Raw genomic sequence first — 19,534 nt, 5'->3', positions numbered from 1 at the left:
TGAAGAGATGAGTTTTCCTTTCAATATTATGATGAACTTTCTTTGTATATTTATAATATTCCAACTTATAGGTTTAAAAGAACACTCCCTCTCCCCATTTAAATTGCTCTACATTATTGTGATGAATTTTCAATTCTAGGGATTAAAATTGGCCAACAGTTTATGGAATTAAATACTCAGGAGTCATACTGTATAAATTATTATCTTGGAACAGGTTTTAACCACTTTGAGAAAATCCTAGAGATACTGGCATCTGTCAAGTACATGTGAGCTTAATTCATATTCCTCATGTACTTTTGTGGGATCTCAAGTTCAGAGGATTGAGTTATTCATATTCCTTAGTTAACGGCTTATTATAGTAGATCTGTACTAGGCTGAGCTTCTCACTGTATTTATTTATTTCCATTTCAAAATTTCCTTTTCTTATTTCCTTTCCCCTCTCCATGGACAATCCTAATGTATTTAATGTATGTTCTTTGTAAATGTCTGTGTAAAGTATGTGCTCTTGTAAAATGTGTATGTTGTTCATATGCAGGTATTTTAAGTTTGCATAGATGTTATGGTATTAATTATTCTGTTTTTTTATCTCCCGTGACACAATGTTTTTAAGATTTATACTTCTTGCTATGTATACGTGTTATTTGTTACACCTGATTGCCACCAACCCATTTTACTGTCCATTGCCCTAAGTAAATGGATATGTAGATTGTATCCAGCTCTCTGCCGCTCCAGCAAAGCTGGGTTGAACTTTTATGTGAGTAAGAATTTCTTGGGTATTTGTAGCTAGGAGCAAAATTAGTAATTTTTAATTTATTTTTATTTTTTTTAAAGAGACAGAGTGTCACCCTGTTGCCCAGGCTGAGTGCAGTGGCCATATCATAGCTCATTACAGGCTCAAACTCTTAGGCTTAAGTGATCCTCCCACCTTAGCCTCCTGAGTAGCTGGGTCAACAGGCACATGCCACCATGCCTGGCCAATTGTTTATTTATGAGACAGGGTCTTGCTTTGTCACCCAGGCTGGAGTGCAGTGGCATCATCTTGGCTCCCTGCAACTGCTGCCTTCTGGGCTCAAGTGATCCTCCCACCTCAGCCTCCCGAGTAACTGGGACCACAGGTGCATGCTGACACACCCAGTTAATTTTTGTATTTTTTGTAGAGATGGGGTTTTGTCATGTTACCCAGGCTGGTCTCAAACTCCTGAGCTCAAGAGATTCACCTACCTTGGCCTCCCAAAGTGCTGGAATGACAGGTGTAAGCCACCATGCTTGGCGTGTTTTAAAAAATTTTTTGTAGAGACAGGGTCTTGCTATCTTGTCCAGGCTGGTCTCAAACTCCTGGGCTCAAGTGATGCTCCCGCCTTGGCCTCCCGAAGTGCTAGGGTTACAGGTGTGAGCTACCATGCCCAGCCAAAATTACTAAATGATAGGATATATAAATATCAAATTTGATTCTCCTCCAGTCTGTACCTTTCCCCCAGACGAGTATGGGGACTCCTATAACCTCACTTCTGCAGTGACACTTGGTATGATCCAGCTTTGTAATTTTTGCCTGGCAAACTTCTATAAAGTTGTATCTTTTACTTTGCATTTCTCTGGTAACTCAAGTTTGAACATTTCTTCATAAGCTTGTTGTTAGCCTTTTGAGTTTCTTTTTTTATGGATTTTGTTTATATTGTCTGTTTTCCATTGGGATTTCCATTTTTTTTTTTTTTGCTTTTTAGAAGTTTCTTATATATTCTAGAAATTAGACTCTGTTGGTTTTAGACTTTATTTTATTTTTTTTTGAGACCGAGTTTCGCTCCTGTTGTCCAGGCTGGAGTGCCATGGCGCGATCTCGGCTCACCACAATCTCTGCCTCCCAGGTTCAAGCGATTGTCCTGCCTCAGCCTCCTGAGTAGCTGGGATTACAGGCACCCATCACCACACCTGGCTAATTTTGTATTTTTGGTAGAGTCGGGGTTTCTCCATGTTGGTCAGGCTGGTCTTGAACTCCCGACTTGAGGTGATCCCCCTGCCTCGGCCTCCCAAAGTGCTGAGATTACAGGCGTGAGCCACTGTGCTCAGCTGGTTTTAGACTTTTAAATACCTCATTTTAATGTGATTAATTTTTTTCTTGGGTGTTCTCAGTAGAAGAGAACTTCGATGCAGTCAAACTAATCAAATTTTTTTTTTGTCTTCTAATTTGTATTTCCTGAGTTTTGTTCATATAGTCCTATTACAGTCTTATTATTCATATTTTGCTCTTTATTCTCATATTTAGCTCTTTATTCTCTGGAGTCGGCCTTTGTATGTTCACTAGTGCAAGAGTAGGTGCTTTCCCAAAGATAAATTTTAATCTCTGGAGTTCACTTCCATTCTCAAATACAGGAACATTGGATTTTTGACATTTAATTGTATTACAAAACATTTTCTTTTAAAATTACAGATAATGTAAGAGTTCTAAAAGTGATTAAAATTGTAGTTCTTGTGGAAATGTCATCTTTGGGTGGTGATTGGGATAAATTAAAGAATATTAAGTTTTTAACTTTCAGCTGGGTGTGGTAGCTCATGCCTGTAATCCCAGCACTTTGGGAGGCTGAGGCAGACAGATCATTTGAAGTCAGGAGTTCGAGATGAGGCTGGCCAACATGGTGAAACCCCGTCTCTACTAAAAATACAAAAATTTGCTGGGCGTGGTGGCGCTTGCCTATAATCCCAGCTACTTGGGAGGCTGAGGCATGAGAATCGCTTGAACCTAGGAGGCAGAGGTTGCAGTGAGCCAAGATTGCACCACTGCCCTCCAGCCTGGGTGACAGAGTGAGATGCCATCTCAAAACAAACAAACAAACAAACTATATATATATATATATATATATAGTTTTAAACTATTTGTGCCTGTACAGTTTTGAGTAACCCAGTTGTCTTTTGAAATTTCAACTTATTTGTAGGGAGATAGTGAAGAACAGACGTATCTTTAAATACAGTAATGACATTTTACATTACTGTATTTTATGTTGGTTTTTAATCATGGATGCTTTCTTCATAGACTGTGTTCCTGTATGTTTCTGTCCTTTCCAAGATTTCTTTGTGTTATCAGATTATGAATTGCTACCAGGATAAGCCTCCTGTGAAAGTATTGTGGAGTTTTCCCTGAATAAAGGCAACTTTTCTCTGAATTAGTTTCTCTGAATGAATTGTAAATACAGCCTCATGCAAGGCTAAATTGCTCCCTCTTGTGCCCATAGTCAAGATGTTTAGATTCTTTCTGAAATGTGGAATTAATGGTTCAGTTTTTAACCAAATATTATATTGTGGTGGTTAGAGATTTGCATATCAGGTAGTCATTTGGTCTGTTTGCCTTTTTAAATCTGGTAGTGTTTTCTCTTTTCTTGCGTGTGTTTAGATGCCTTAAATTTTTAGTTATAAATTTAGGGAAAAAAGGCCTTTAACCCTAGGTAATAAGTACGTAAATTAAAATGTGAAAGAATTTACTAGGTAGTTACATCAGCATGCTTTCTTTTCCTTTAATCTTGGGATGATCTTTACAAATTTAATTTAATTTAATTTAATTTAATTTTGAGACAGAGTCTCATTGTGACGCCTAGGCTGGGGTGCAATGATCTTGGCTCACTGCAACCTCTGCTCCCAGGTTCGAGCAATCCCCCTGCCTCAGCCTCCCAGGTAGCTGGGACTACAGATGTGCACCACCACACCTGTCTAATTTTTGTGTTTTTAGTATAGATGGAGTTTCACCTTGTTGGCCAGGTTGGTTTCGAACATCTGACCCAAGTGATCCCCTCGCCTCAGCCTCCCGAAGTGCTGGGATTGCAGGCTTGAGCCGCCGTGCCTGGCCGATTTTTACAAATTTTAGGTAGACAGCACAAATTTGAAAAAAAGGAAACTTAAGGCAACAGATAGTTTACATCTGTGTATTTTAAAAGTAGTATTTTAATTTAAAAAGAAGTAAAAGTTCTCCTTACTTGCTCCTTTTTGCTTTCTCCTAAATTCTTAATCTTTTTTTTTATTTTTATTTTTGAGACAGACTCTCACTTTGTCACCCAGGCTGGAGTGCAGTGGCATGAACCTGGCTCACTGCAGCCTCAACTTCCCAGGCTCAGGTCATCCTCCCACCTCAGCCTCCTGAGTAACTGGGCCACAGGTGCATAGCACCTTGCCTGGCTAATGTTTGTATTTTTTTAGAAACGTGGTTTTACCATGTTGCTCAGGCTGGTCTCGAAATCCGGGCTCATCTGTCTGCCTTGGCTTCCCAAAGTGCTGGGAGCCACCATGCCTGGCTCTAAATTCTAAATCTTACCCTAGAGATAGTCTTGGTTAACAATTTGGAGTAAATTTTTCCAAACTTTATTCTCTGCATTTATGAATATATATACATACAGAGCACAGCTTTAAGTGAAGTCTCAAGGGCTTGCTGTTTCATAACTGTAAACGTACACTGAAGGTCATAACTGTAAACTTACACTGAAGAAGGCCTGAGGGGACCTCAGAATCTTTAGGAGTAAGCAATAGGGCTTGTCTACCTTCTTCTAAGACATTAGCATGATAATCAAACCAGGCTTCACAGCCGTGTCTCTATCTCAGTTACTGTACAGTTCTCTGTCTCCAGTTGTTTGTTATATTTTAGACTTTCATGCAGTCATTATTCAGTACATTGACAAATTCTTTTCTAAGTCTTCTCTCTTTCCTATGTGTTTCTGCCATACCCTGTAGAACTCCTCCTCTCTGAGCAGGAAACTCTCTTGTATCAACTTCTTAGAATATTCACCTTCTTGCCTTATCTGAAACTGGGCAAAGTTTCCTGAGGATACTGCCTTCTCCATAACCTTCTTAAGTGACATGGCAAGTTTTTTCCTTTATATCCCACATACTTTAGCACCAGGAAATGGGTGGGCATTGTTCTTGCTCTCTGTTGCCTCATCCAGACCATTAATACTCCCTTCTCCAGCTGAATGCTTTGAGGTTCATGTCTCTAACCTTTCCTATGGATGTAATCACGGTCTTATTCATTGACGATTGGAGTTCTTAGCTTTTAACCTTCCTCTTATGCCCTTTGTCTGTTAGCACTCTTAGTGATTTTGATACCTATGTGGATGAGTCATCCAAAACCTTAGCCTCTTCTTTCCTTAACCTCTTTGTCTCCTGTGACTTTTTTTTTTTTTTTTTTAACTTTTGTGAGATGGAGTCTCGCTCTGTCGCCCAGGCTGGAGTGCAGTGGGGCGATCTCTACTCACTGCAATCTCTGCCTCCTGGGTTTACACCATTCTCTTGCCTTAGCCTCCTGAGTAGCTGGGACTACAGGTGCCTGCCACCACGACCCGCTAATTTTTTGTATTTTTAGTAGAGACGGGGTTTCACCATGTTAGCCAGGATGGTCTGGATCTCCTGACCTCGTGATCCTCCTGTCTCAGCCTCCCAAAGTGCTGGGATTACAGGCATGAACCACTGCACCCGGCCTCCTGTGGCCATTTCTTAATTCTTCCCTGATTACAGGCTGGACTCTGATCCTTGTCATTACTAGAACTACAGCACTTTTGAAATCTTGATGTTGAGCATTGTTTTCTACTCTTTACCCACCTCCACCTATTTTATTCTTCAAGTTTATTGCTATAGACTTACCAAGACTTCTCATCCATTGATTCCAGAATATCCTCTCTATTCATACTATCAGTCCTCTCCTAGACTTGAGCCGTCATTGTCCATCATGTTATTGTCCATCATTCAGTTGCTTCTTAGCACATACTCTTGGCTCTTTAGTCCTCTCCTTATCTGGAGCGAAAACCGGTTTTTTTCTCTATGCTGGGAAATGGAGTAGGTATTTGCTCTTCATGGCTTCATCCAGACCTTTGCTTACTTCCTCTTTTCTGGGACTGATCCTTTCCTTGACCTTGTGCAGGTTCAAAGACTCCACGTCACTTCAAGTTATAAAAAGTCTCATTTCCATAATTAAAATGTCAAGTCCTATTCACTACTGCAGACTTCATTTACATACAAAGTTCAGTTGGGCCTGTCTGAGACTTTGGAAGCCTGCAATGGGATAGTAGGTTAAGGTGGACATTGTGGGTTGTTTCCAGCTTTTTCCTGTTGCAAACAATGCTGCAGTGAATATTCTTGTTGATGCAGAATGGTGTAGGAGTTGAACATTGATGCTTTAAGTTTGAATCTCAGCTTTGCTTTATTAGCTGTGTAACTTTGGGCAAATTACTCAACTTTTCTGTTCTTCAGTTTCCTCATTTTCTTTTTCTTTTTTTTTTTTTTTTTGAGACGGAGTCTTGTTCTGTCACCCAGGCTGGAGTGCAGTGGTGCGATCTCGGCTCACTGCAAGCTCCGCCTCCCAGGTTCATGCCATTCTCCTGCCTCAGCCTCCCGAGAAGCTGGGACTACAGGCGCCCGCCACCATGCCCGGCTAATTTTTTTGTATTTTTAGTAGAGACGGGGTTTCACTGTGTTAGCCAGGATGGTCTCGATCTTCTGACCTCGTGATCTGCTCGTCTCAGCCTCCCAAAGTGCTGAGATTATAGGCGTGAGCCACCGCGCCCGGCTAGTTTCTTCATTTTCAAAAAGAAGGTAATAGTGTCTGCTTGATAGTGTGCTATAGTATTAAATGAATGAATATACATAGAACTCTTAGAATAGTGCCCAATAAACATCTGATGTAAATAGATATTTGTGCATATATGCAAGTATCTCTTTTGGGTGATTAAGTTTTTAAAATAGTGATTTATATTTATATTTAATTATTTGTGAATACCAGTACATAAATTGCCCTTTGGTGTAATTTAACTCATTTATCTTTGAGTCTGTTTTTTGCTTTTTTTGGTATGTTTAAGATCACATAAATCTTTATGATTGATGCTACTGGAATGATCTAATGCTACTGTTTACCGTATTTTATACATAGGGACCCCTCTTTTTTATATATGTATATTTATGTGGAGGTGATTAAGTATAGTCTATGACGACTTAAGATTTTGGCTCCTGATAATACGTAAATGAAAATACATATTTCAAGATGTTTTATGGCTCAGTTAACAATGATGATGATAACAGTAATAATAATCATGGCCATTCCTAGTGCTTACTAGTTCGAAGCTTAATATTGGTAAGTTGCTCTCAGATCTATAACACTAACATCCTGTTTTAATCCTTTATGCTTAACATAGCAATTTCACATATATCATTAATTTTTCACAGCAACTCTGAAATAGGTGGGCTAGACAACCTTATTTCAGTATAACAAATGAGACTGAGGTTAAATGATTTGCTAAAGATTGCTTAGCTAGTAAGCAGTGGAGCCAGACTTGAATCTAATTTGCTATTTTAAATCTGTATAAGAAAACCATAATGGGTGAGTTATATGTTCCAGGACATCAGTGGTTCTCAATGAGGGGTGATTTTGCACTCCCCCAGGTGACATTTGACAATGTTTGGAGACATTTTTGTTTGTCAGTATTGGTGAAGGGGAATCCTATTGGCATCTAGTGGATAGAGGCCAAAGAAGCTGTTAAACATCCTATAATGCATAGGACAGTCCCTTACAACAAAGAATTGCCATCCCAAAAAGTCAGGAGTACAAGGTTTAGAAACTGCTGTGCAGTGATCATTGACGACACAGGACAAAGATAATAAAACTTTACTTGGTAAGATTTTCCTGATAAGCCACAAATTTACTCCAAACTTCAGTTTCTTCACATCTTCAACTTGTCTTAGATTCAGGATATAAAGCCTACCAATATCTTGCATGTAAAATTTATACTCTAAATCAAGAGAGGTCAAAGATATGATGGGACTGAAAATTGGAGTAAATCTGATGCTTAACAGTAAAACCATTTAAAGGAGGACTGCTGTTGAAAGGCCTGAAGTTCATTATTCTTTCCCTCACTAGATTGTTTCCCAGGGGGAGTGCATTGGGTTTCAGTTGGGAAACAAGACAAATCTGGACTTCTGATGAAACTGCAGAATCTTTGCACACGATTGGATCAAGATGAGAGTTTTTCCCAGAGGCTTCCACTTAATATTGAAGAGGCTAAAGACCGTCTTCGCATTCTGATGCTTCGCAAACACCCAAGGTACTGATGGTCAAATTTAGTTGGTGTGTGAAGTCCCAATAAGACGTAACTACTGACTTCTTGAGAACATCATGCCTTTTTCCTGCTGTCCTAAAAAGAGGGTAAGAGAGAACCATCGCAGCCACGCGCGGTGGCTCATGCCTGTAATCCCAGCACTTTGGGAGGCCAAGGCGGTTGGATCACCTGAAGTCAGGAGTTCAAGACCAGCCAGATTAACATGGTGAAACCCCATCTCTACTAAACATACAAAATTAGCCAGGTATTGGTGGTGCATGCCTGTAATCCCAGCTGCTCGGGAGACTGAGGCAGGAGAATCGCTTGAACTTGGGAGGCAGAGGTTGCAGTGAGCCGTGATCGTGCCATTGCACTCTAGCCTGGGCAATAAGAGTGAAACTGTCAAAAAAAAAAAAAAAGAAAGAAAAGAGAAAGAAAGAACCATTGCTGGCCGGGCGCGGTGGCTCAAGCCTGTAATCCCAGCACTTTGGGAGGCCGAGACGGGCGGATCACGAGGTCAGGAGATCGAGACCATCCTGGCTAACACGGTGAAACCCCGTCTCTACTAAAAAATACAAAAAAACTAGCCGGGCAAGGTGGCGGGCGCTTGTAGTCCCAGCTACTCGGGAGGCTGAGGCAGGAGAATGGCCTAAACCCAGGAGGCGGAGCTTGCAGTGAGCTGAGATCCGGCCACTGCACTCCAGCCTGGGCGACAGAGCGAGACTCCGTCTCAAAAAAAAAAAAAGAAAGAACCATTGCTTTCTTGCTTTTCTTTCTTGTATTTAAAAAGAAAAAAAAGGGGGCTGCCATTTGACCTAAAACTGCTTTTTCTCTTTGCATCCTATCTACCACATCGTCTCATATGTACAATTGTAGGCTCTCAGGGAATGTCTTAAGTGAGTGAGTTGGTGAGTGCTCTTTGCTAGAAAGTGCAAACTTCTTACTTTGAATCCATTATTTCTAATGAGTTAACACAGAACAAGAGAGAATAAATGCAGGCAACTGATAAATGTCAGGAAAAGACCAGGCACAGTGGCTCATGCCTGTAGTCACAGCACTTTGGGAGGCCATGGTGGATAGTTTGCTTGAGCCCAGGAGTTCGAGACCAGTGTGGGCAACATGACGAAACCCTGTCTTTCTAAAAAATAGAAAAATTAGTCAGGTGTGGTGGTACACACCTGTGGTCCCAGCTACACAGGAGACTAAGGTGGGAGGATCACTTGAGCCTGGGAGATCAAGGCTGCAGTGAACCTAGATTGTGCCACTGTATTCCAGCTTGGGTGGCAGAGGAAGACCTTATTTCAATTAAAAAAAGTCAGGAAGGATTTTTAATGGGGCTTTTCTTTTGGATTGTCTTAGTTTCTGGAAATATACATGTAACTGTTCTACTTCCATATACTTCAGGAGTGAGTTTGTTTTGTTTGTTCAACAGTTAATTAATTCAGCAAATGCTTACCATTATAATTATGTGCCAGGCACTGTTACCAAGTGTTTCACCATTTTCATTAGCCAAAAGGGAGACAGCAGTTTAGCTGCTGCTAGTCTTAAGAGTATAACCTTGGATTCAGTCAACAATTTGATTTCTGTCATCTAACAGCCTCTCTTTCATTTGTTCATTTAACCAACATTGAGTGTTGTGCCAGGTTCTGGGCCAAGTGCTGCAAGTATAAAGACAAATAAAGCATTCTTTGGGAATGTTATAGTATATTGAGTGAGAGGTAGTGGCTCTGCACTTTTTAAAAGTGCCATAATGCGCCCAAAGATGCAGCCTGTAGCAGTTGCTGAGTATGGTAGTGATTCTCAAGTTGGTAAGGGTATTAATATCAGAATATAGGGTGAGAAGAGTATTTTTGGAAAAAGCCTACTAGGTGATTCTGATGCATACTTGTTATATTTTCTTGGTGCAATCTCTGCTAACTGCAAGCTCCGCCTCCTGGATTCAAGTGATTCTCCTGCCTCAGCCTTCTAAATAGCTGGGACTACAGGTACCTGCCACCACGCCTAGCTAATTTTTTGTATTTTTAGTAGAGATGGGGTTTCACCGTGTTAGCCAGGATGGTCTCGATCTCCTGACCTCGTGATCCGCCCACCTTGGCCTCCCAGAGTGCTGGGATTGCAGGCGTGAGCCACCACGCCTAGCCATGCCTAGCCGCTCATTCTCTTGATATTGATTTATATAGAGGAAATAGGATTGAGATCACTAACCCTTCCCTCTTTAATTGCTCGGTAACTTTACCTAGTCTGCTTTCCCTTTTTTGCAAAAATAAAAGTGACTTCTGTTGAGTAAAATAATGTAGCCACTTTCAGATGTGTCAGACTAGCTTATAAAGCCAGGCATATTTTTTTAATCTCTCAGTCTCATTTGGTTTATACTTTTGTAATTTTTCAACCTATATATGTGCCTAGAGTATTTTTTTGTAATGTACAGCCACAGTGTGTCATTTAGACAGAAATGCTAGTGTATAATTATGCTATCAGGTTTTAGTTATATTTTTTCCCCTCGTCTGTTCTAGTGAGTTTAGAAAAGTTTTTGGAGAGACCAATTGGGAATTGACATAGAGGTTCTTAGTTACTATGAATAAACATATTGTTTAAAAAAAAACACTTGTATGAAAGGTAATATTCTTTTAGCTTGCAACATTTGAAATTGCTAGTTTTATAGGTGAAAAATGGTTACATATCGTCATTATTGTATGATGCATTCTAATGCTAACCTGAGCTCAGTTCTAGTTTGGTTTTGGTGCTTAACGACTAAGTTGGAAAATCCCGTTACTTGGATAGTAATGGTCCCTTTTTTTTTTTTTTTTTAAGGCACTCAGTAAGTGGTGGCTGAACCTTTTATGGTAGGATCTGTAATTTTAATATGTTCTGATTTAGGGTTTGAGGAGAAGGAAGTCTCTAATTTTTTTTTTTCCTTATTTGAATCAGCATATTGAGAAAAGAATATAGCAAAGAGGAAGAATCATTTTCCTAGACCTAGCTATCTATTTGTTTAAAAAAAATTTTAATTTGGTAGATTTTAAAAGACACTGGTGGGGTTATCTTTTTAAAAGGAAGCTTAAAGTAAGTGTCATTAGTGATTAATTTTTTTTTTTAAATTAGGTCTCTGTTGATCTTGGATGATGTTTGGGACTCTTGGGTGTTGAAAGCTTTTGACAATCAGTGTCAGATTCTTCTTACAACCAGAGACAAGAGTGTTACAGATTCAGTAATGGGTAAGGATTATTCATTAACTTTTTAGTACCTTTATATTTAATTCAATTACATTTAAATATGTGGCATACCAAATTACTTACTTTGTCTTGTGATTTTTGTTTGCAGGTCCTAAATATGTAGTCCCTGTGGAGAGTTCCTTAGGAAAAGAAAAAGGACTTGAAATTTTATCCCTTTTTGTTAATATGAAGAAAGCAGATTTGCCAGAACAAGCTCATAGTATTATAAAAGAATGTAAAGGTATGGTTATTTATTTTGTTTATGAGGAGGTTATAGGGAGTTATATAATTTCCCTTTTGTAAATCAAGCTAATGAATATGATAACTTAGCACATGAACATCCAAAAACTTTTCTGGGAGATTTAGTATTTTAGGTTCTTCTCTGATACCTTAAATGGATACATGATATTATGGTATTTATTTATTCATTAAAATAATATTTACCATCTACCCACAGTGTGTTAGAGACCACATTAGCGAGAGAAGTGAGACACAGATGTAACCTCTGCTGTCAGAGTTAAAAATATAGTGAGAATCAGATTTAAAACTTGATTTTGCTTGGGATTTTATAAAAATAGTATTCTAATTTGGTAAGTAAAAACTGGTGTCTTAATTTGCATTTTTTGTTAGTGAAGTTAAACTTTTTACTTGTTTATTGAATATGTTTTAAGAAATTATCCTTCACTCACTTTTCTTTTTTGATATTAACTTATTTCTAAATACTCTAAAAATTGAAACTATTAGCTCTTTGTCATATTTTTACAAGTATTATTTCCCAGTAAAACAATTTTTTAAAGTAAAATTTATATATAGGATGTCGCTATGTTGCCCAGGCTGATCTTGAACTACTTACCACAAATGATCCTCCTACCTTAGCCTCCCAAAGCGCTGGGACTACAGGCATGAGTCACCATGTCCAGCCTGTTTCCCAGTTTTTTGTGTACCTTTTATTTGTTGTATTCTTTTGACATATAGAAGCTTAAAATTTTATACAGTCAAATCTATCAACTCTTAAAATTATTTCTTTCATTGTTGCTATGCTTGGAAATACCTTCTTTTTCTTCTTTTTCTTTTTTTTCCTCTTTTGAGACGGAGTCTCACTCTGTTGTCCAGGCTGGAGTGCAGTGGCGTGATCTTGGCTCACTGCAACTTCTGCCTCCCAGGTTCAAGCAGTTCTTCTGCCTCAGCCTCTCGAGGATCTAGAACTACAGGCATGTGCCACCATGCCCGGCTAATTTTTGTATTTTCAGTAGAGATGAGGTTTTGCCATGTTGGTCAGGCTGGTCTCGAACTCCTGACCTCAGGTGATTGCCCGCCTCGGCCTCCCAAAGTGCTGGGATTATAGGCATGAGCTACCATACCTGGCCACCTTATTTTTCATTCTGCCATTAAATAGAAACACAGTTTTGTTTGTTTATTTATTTATTTTTTGAGACTGAGTCTCACTCTGTCACTCAGACTTCAGTGCAGTGGCGTGATCTCTGCTCACTGCAACCTCTGCTGCCCAGGTTCAAGTGATCCTCCTGCCTCAGCCCCCTAGTACCTGGGATTACAGGCGTGTGCCACTGCACCCAGCTAATTTTTGTAGTTTTAGTAGAGACGGGGTTTCACCATCGTGGCCAGGGTAGTGTTGAACTTCTGACCTCGTGATCCACCTGCCTCGGCCACCCAAAGTGCTGGGATTACAGGCCTGAGCCACCACACCTGGCCAGTTTTGTTTATTTTTAAGGAAATCTTACACTTAGGAAAAATGCTTGATTTGTAGTTATTACAAAGGGTGATGCATGTCCATTTTGAAAATGTGTGAAACTATAAAGAAAAAATAGAAATTATCCATAATATGATAATTATTAGCATCATGAGAGTGTTGCCTCCAGTCTTTTAGAACAAAGATTTTAAAAATTCAGATTATGTATACATAGTTTTGGATCTTGCCCTTATTTTTGAAGAGCCAGGGTCTTGCTCTGTCATCCAGGCTGGAGTGCAGTGACAAGATCACAGCTCACTGCAGGCTTGAATGTCTCGTCTTAAGCAATCCTCCTGCCCCAGCCTCCTGAATAGCTGGGACTGCAGATACTCACCACCTACCTGGGTAATTTTTAAATTTTTTTGTAGGGACAGGGTCTCACTATGTTGCCCAGGCAGGTCTCAAACTTCTGCCCTCAAGCAATCCTCCCGCCTCAGTCTCCCAAAGTGCTAAGACTACAGACGCATGTCACCACACCCAGCTGGACCTTACCCTTTTTCTTTTTTTTTCTTTTGAGATGGAGTCTCGCTCTGTTGCACAGGCTGGAGTGCAGTGGTGCGATCTTGGCTCACTGCAAGCTCTGCCTCCCGGGTTCACGCCATTCTCCTGCCTCAGCCTCCCGAGTAGCTGGGACTACAGGTGCCCACCACCATGCCCCGCTAATTTTTTGTATTTTTAGTAGAGGCGAGGTTTCACCGTGTTAGCCAGGCTGGTCTTGATCTCCTGACTTTGTGATCTGCCCGCCTTAGCCTCCCGAAGTGCTGGAATTACAGGCGTGAGCCACTGCGCTGGACTGACCTTACCCTTTTTATATATCTTGAGCATTTTCCCATGTTGTTAAATATTTTTTTGAAAAAAATTTACCAGTGGCATAATATTGATATATCTTAATTTATTCAACCACTTCTCTATTATTGGACATTGTTTACATTATTTAAGATTTTTTTTCACTGTTCTAAGTATGCTGTGATGAATATCCTTAAACTTCATCATTCTTTTTTTTTTTTTTCTTTAAGACAGGCTCTCACACTGTTCCCCAGGCTGGGATGCAGTGGTGCCATCATGGCTCACTGTAGCCTCAGCCTCCTGGACTGAAGCAATCCTCCCACCTCAGCCTCCTAAGTAGCTGGCACTGTAGGCATGCACCACCACACCTGGCTGATATTTCTAATTTTTATTTTTAGTAGAGACAAGGTCTCATTATGTTGCTCAGGCTGGCATATATATATGTGTGTATATATATACATATATATATTGTTTTTTGTAACGACATCTTAGCCAGATTTAATCTATGTTATTTTGACTTAATAAAGATAATCAGGAACTTATTAAATTAAATCTTATTCTTTTTTTTTTTTTTTTTTTTTTTGAGACGGAGTCTCGCTCTGTCACCCAGGCTGGAGTGCAGTGGCACGATCTCGGCTCACTGCAAGCTCCGCCTCCCGGGTTTACACCATTCTCCTGCCTCAGCCTCCCGAGTAGCTGGGACTACAGGCGCCCGCCATCTCGCCCGGCTAGTTTTTTGTATTTTTAGTAGAGACGGGGTTTCACCGTGTTAGCCAGGATGGTCTCGATCTCCTGACCTCGTGATCCACCCGTCTCGGCCTCCCAAAGTGCTGGGATTACAGGCTTGAGCCACCGCGCCTGGCCTTAAATCTTATTTCTAATTTTGTTTTTTTTTTTGGAGACGGAGTCTCGCTCTGCCCCCAGGCTGGAGTGCAGTGGCGCGATCTCAGCTCACTGCAAGCTCTGCCTCCCGGGTTCATGCATTCTCCTGCCTCAGCCTCCCGAGTAGCTGGGACTACAGATGCCCGCCGCTACGCCCGGCTAATTTTTTTGTATTTTTAGTAGAGATGGGGTTTCACTGTGTTAGCCAGGATGGGTCTCGATCTCCTGACCTCGTGATCTGCCCACCTCGGCCTCCCAAAGTGCTGGGATTATAGGCGTGAGCCACGGTGCCCAGCTATTTCTAATTTTTTTTGGAATAAATATCTAGAAGTGAAGTCAAGAGTGATAAATACTCAAGGCTTTTGATAACATGCAGCAGAAATTGTTTCTTAGTAGTGTAAGTAAGTTGATTCTTAGTAGTGACAAAATAGGATGGTATTAGCACAGTGACTTCCTTTTTTTTTTTTTTTAAGGCTCTCCCCTTGTAGTATCTTTAATTGGTGCACTTTTACGTGATTTTCCCAATCGCTGGGAGTACTACCTCAAACAACTTCAGAATAAGCAGTTTAAGAGAATAAGGAAATCTTCGTCTTATGATTATGAGGCTCTAGATGAAGCCATGTCTATAAGTGTTGAAATGCTCAGAGAAGACATCAAATATTATTACACAGATCTTTCCATCCTTCAGAAAGACGTTAAGGTGCCTACAAAGGTAATGGGATCAATGATCCTTATCATTGGGTATTTATTGCATGTAAGTTTTGATATAGTACTGAGCATGTTGTTACAGAGAACTTTGGAAGGATAAGACCCAGGGGACTGAGGTGGTGGGGAGCTGGGTGTAGAAGTCCCTCTGCTGTTAGCCTCCATGAAGGGCTCTGTGTTGAACTCAGGAGTTAACCTATTTTTGTGGTTCTAGTGCAGCTGAAGAAGCATCTGACTTCTCTTTCTCTTTTCTATCTTGAGGAGTAGTTGGGTTTCTTCTTAAGAAATGGAGACATTCTTAGGGCTTTAAGATACAGTTTTGTGTGTGTGTGTTTGTGTGTGTGTGTGTGTGTGTGTGTGTGTGTGATAATACCTGTCTACAGTCCTGGTCATTGTACTTTTGTGGCATATTAAATACATTATTTCTAGGTGTTATGTATTCTCTGGGACATGGAAACTGAAGAAGTTGAAGACATACTGCAGGAGTTTGTAAATAAGTCTCTTTTATTTTGTGATCGGAATGGAAAGTCGTTTCGTTATTATTTACATGATCTTCAAGTGGATTTTCTTACAGAGAAGAATTGCAGCCAGCTTCAGGTACTTGAATCTTGGTTTGTTTTTTTTTTTCTTTTTCCTTTGAAATAATTTTAGATTTATTGAAAAGTTACAAAATAGTAGACAGTTTCTATGCATAAGTCCTTCACCTAGCTTCCCCTAATACTAACATTTTATATAACCATAGTACAGTTGTTAAAGCCAGAAAATTAACATTGATACAATACTGTTTGCTAATCTACATGTTATTTTTGTGGTCCAGGCCAATTTAGGATCCCGTATTGCGTGTGATTGTCTTGTTTCCCTGTTTGTCATTTTTTCAGTCTCCTCAAATCTGTGAAAATTTATCAGTCTTTATCTTTCGTGGCCTTGTCACTTTTGAAGAGTACTGGCTAGTAATTTTGTACAGTATACCCAAATTTGGTTTTGTCTGATATTTTCTCCTGACTACATTGAAGTTACACATATTTGGCAAGAATACCAGTGATGTTGTATCTTTCTCAGTGGCATCATATGCTGAGAGTACTTGGTGGTTTTTTTTTTTTTTTTTTTTTTGAGACGGAGTCTTGCTCTGTCGCCCAGGCTGGAGAGCAGTGGCCGAATCTCAGCTCACTGCAAGCTCCGCCTCCCGGGTTTACGCCATTCTCCAGCCTCAGCCTCCCGAGTAGCTGGGACTACAGGCGCCCGCCACCTCGCCCGGCTAGTTTTTTTTTTTTTTGTATTTTTAGTAGAGACGGGGTTTCACTGTGTTAGCCAGGATGGTCTCGATCTCCTGACCTCGTGATCCGCCCGTCTCGGCCTCCCAAAGTGCTGGGATTACAGGCTTGAGCCACCGCGCCCGGCCTACTTGGTGGTTTTTAAAAAAATTTTTGTAGAGATAGCGTTTTGCCATGTTGCCCAGGCTGGTCTTGAACTCCTGGGCTCAAGTGATCCACCTGCCTTGGCCTCCCAAAGTACTGGGATTGTAGGTAGGAGCCACTATGCCCAGACTGTTGGTGTTGATATGTTTTATTATGGGTGATGTTAATGTTGATAATTTGGTTAAAGTGGTATCTGCCAGGTTTCTCCACTGTAAAGTCATTATTTTATGGGGAGATTCTTTCTCTCTCTCTCTGTGTGTGTGTGTCTGTGTGTGTGTATTTTTTTTTTTTTTTTGAGACAGGGTCTCACTGTGTTGCCCAGGCTGGCATGCAGTGGCTCACTTCAGCCTTAAACTCCTGGGCTCAAATGATCCTGAGTAGCTAATTCCCGAGTAGCTGGGTCCACAGGCACATGCCACCACACCTGACTGTTTTTTTATTTTTTATTTTTTTGTAAAAAATAAAACATAGGGATATCTCCCTATGTTGCCCAGGCTGGTCTTGAAGTCTTGGCCTCAAGTGATCCTCCTACCTTGGCCTCCCAAAGTGCTGGGATTACAGATGTGAGCCACCGAGCCTGGCCTCTCTGTACATTCTTAATAGCTTTGGAAGCTGAAGTTACTGTGATGCTTAGGTTATATAATTGTTTCTGGCTTCTGAAACGTTTCATTTGGGTTGCAGGATCTACATAAAAAGATAATCACTCAGTTTCAGAGATATCACCAGCCGCATACTCTTTCACCAGATCAGGAAGACTGTATGTATTGGTACAACTTTCTGGCCTATCACATGGCCAGTGCCAAGATGCACAAGGTAAGATGACCCATTTAAAAATTATTTTATCTGACTTTCCTTTTTCCATTACGTGCTTTTTTCTGGTTTATTTTTTTGTCTTGAATTTTGTTTATATTGCTTTCCATTTGAATTTTTTTTTTTGAGACAGGGTCTCACTTTGTCACTCAGGCTGGTGTGCAGTGGCACAATCTCAGCTCATTACAACCTTCACCTCCTGGGCTCAAGTGATCCTTCCACCTCAGCCCCCATGTAGCTGGGAGTACAGGCACATGCCACCATGCCTGGCTAATATTTTTGTATTTTTGGTGGACATGGGGTTTCATCATGTTGCCCAGGCTGGTCTCAAACTCCTGAGCTCGACCTGAGCTCAAGTGATCCACTCCCCTCAGCCTCCCAAAGTGTTAGGATTACAGGCATGAGCCACCGCAGCCAGCTGAAGATTTGAATTTTTATATAGTTAAATTTACCACTGTTGTTGTCGTTGATGTTTGGTATTTTGCTTTGCTGTCCTGTTCATAAACATGTTTTGTTTTATTAGTATCATTTTTTTATTAGTAAAAATGGGATTGTAGCCTGTGTAATTATTTTTGTTTTTACCTGTAGTGATTAGAAAAGGTACCTTAGTAACTAGTAAATGAACCACCTCAGAATTAATCCTCTTCTTACTAGTAGCTTTCCTTCTTGGGCAGTATGGATTTATTTTGTAAGCGTTGAAAGGAAATGGATAGTGGAAAAGTATATTCATTGATTCAATAAATATTTATTGAGTGCTTGTTGTGTATATTGCTTTTCATTAAGAGGATAAAGCACAGGCACAGAGTCTCTGCTCTCATTGAGTTTATGTTCTGGGAGGAGGCAGACATTAAACAAATTTATTATATTTCGCTGAGTAGTTAAGTGCTTAGAAGAAGGAGAGAGCAGGGAAAGGGAAAGAAAGTGATGATAGAGGGGTAGAATCATCATGATTTGCTGATGGGTTTGATATGCATTATAAGAGAAAGAAGAATCAAAGATGACTCCAACTCCAATGGAAAGAATGGAGTCCATGACATGAAATAGAGGTCTGTGGGAGAACAAGCTTTTTCCTGCAGAGAATGGGGATGGTTAAGAACTCATTTTGGATATATTAAGTCTGATAAACCTATTAAGACATCTGGCTGGAAATATTGAATAGGCGGTTAGATATGTGAGTCTGGAATTAGATGAAACATGAAAATAGGGAATTGTTAGCACATAGATGGTATTTGATTGAAGTCATGACTCCCAAGTAGCTACTCAAAATGTTTACATTTGGAAAACTATAAGTACTTTCAGTAATTTTTCTATGCTCAGGTATGTTATTTCTTGGTTATAATACATAGTAAATTGTTGTAGTTTGTTTTTTTCATTTAGTAAAATATATTCACATTTAATAATGTATATTGGAATGATGGCATTCCAATAAATATCTGTGCCCTAATTTACTTAACCAAACTTTAATTATCAAACATTTAGGTTTTCAGTTTTTTTTATCCTTATGATGTTGTAATAAGCATTCTTGTTTATCTTTGTACCTATGTTGTTTCCTTGGCAAATTCTGAGAATTAGAATCACTGAACCAATGCACCTTTTTAAAGCTTTTGATATGTATGATAGTGTGGCAGGATTCAGTTCTCGTTAGCCTTTTTTCTGACTTTAAAAGTAATGGTTGATTTTCATTGGAAAACTTAGAAAAAAACTATAAAAAAGAAAAAAGATCACAACCATTGCTAATGCTCTTGTGTATAGTTTTCTAGATCATTTTGCTGCTTCTATAAATACACTTGTCCTTTAAAACCAAATGGGATCATAATAGAAAATCTCATATATTGCTTTTTACCACTTAATTACATTGAATCATCATCTTTTCTTGTCATTTATATAGAGTGACATGATTTTTAAAGCTGCATATTGTTT

At 39.8% G+C, this 19,534-nt stretch overlaps 1 protein-coding gene across 4 annotated transcripts in view; it reads left to right on the top strand.

Annotated features, from left to right (window-relative positions):
* APAF1 (apoptotic peptidase activating factor 1) overlaps positions 1–19,534 on the top strand; it is a 96,081-nt gene that overhangs the window by 5,960 nt on the left and 70,587 nt on the right. For 3 of the 4 annotated variants that reach the window (XM_033220953.1, XM_033220954.1, XM_033220955.1), the window contains exons 5-10: positions 7,880–8,063; positions 11,160–11,272; positions 11,379–11,510; positions 15,158–15,396; positions 15,819–15,986; positions 17,486–17,617. In XM_033220953.1, coding sequence (XP_033076844.1) covers positions 7,880–8,063; positions 11,160–11,272; positions 11,379–11,510; positions 15,158–15,396; positions 15,819–15,986; positions 17,486–17,617 — 968 coding nt within the window. The remainder of the gene's footprint in view (positions 1–7,879; positions 8,064–11,159; positions 11,273–11,378; positions 11,511–15,157; positions 15,397–15,818; positions 15,987–17,485; positions 17,618–19,534) is intronic. The other variant, XM_033220956.1, reaches the window with a different exon arrangement.

This window comes from Trachypithecus francoisi, unplaced genomic scaffold (assembly GCF_009764315.1).
Source record: "Trachypithecus francoisi isolate TF-2019V2 unplaced genomic scaffold, Tfra_2.0 Lachesis_group11, whole genome shotgun sequence".
In the NCBI taxonomy this organism is placed as follows: domain Eukaryota; kingdom Metazoa; phylum Chordata; class Mammalia; order Primates; family Cercopithecidae; genus Trachypithecus; species Trachypithecus francoisi.
The sequence above is the reverse complement of the archived record's forward strand: the minus strand, read 5'-3'. Positions and strand labels throughout refer to the sequence as shown.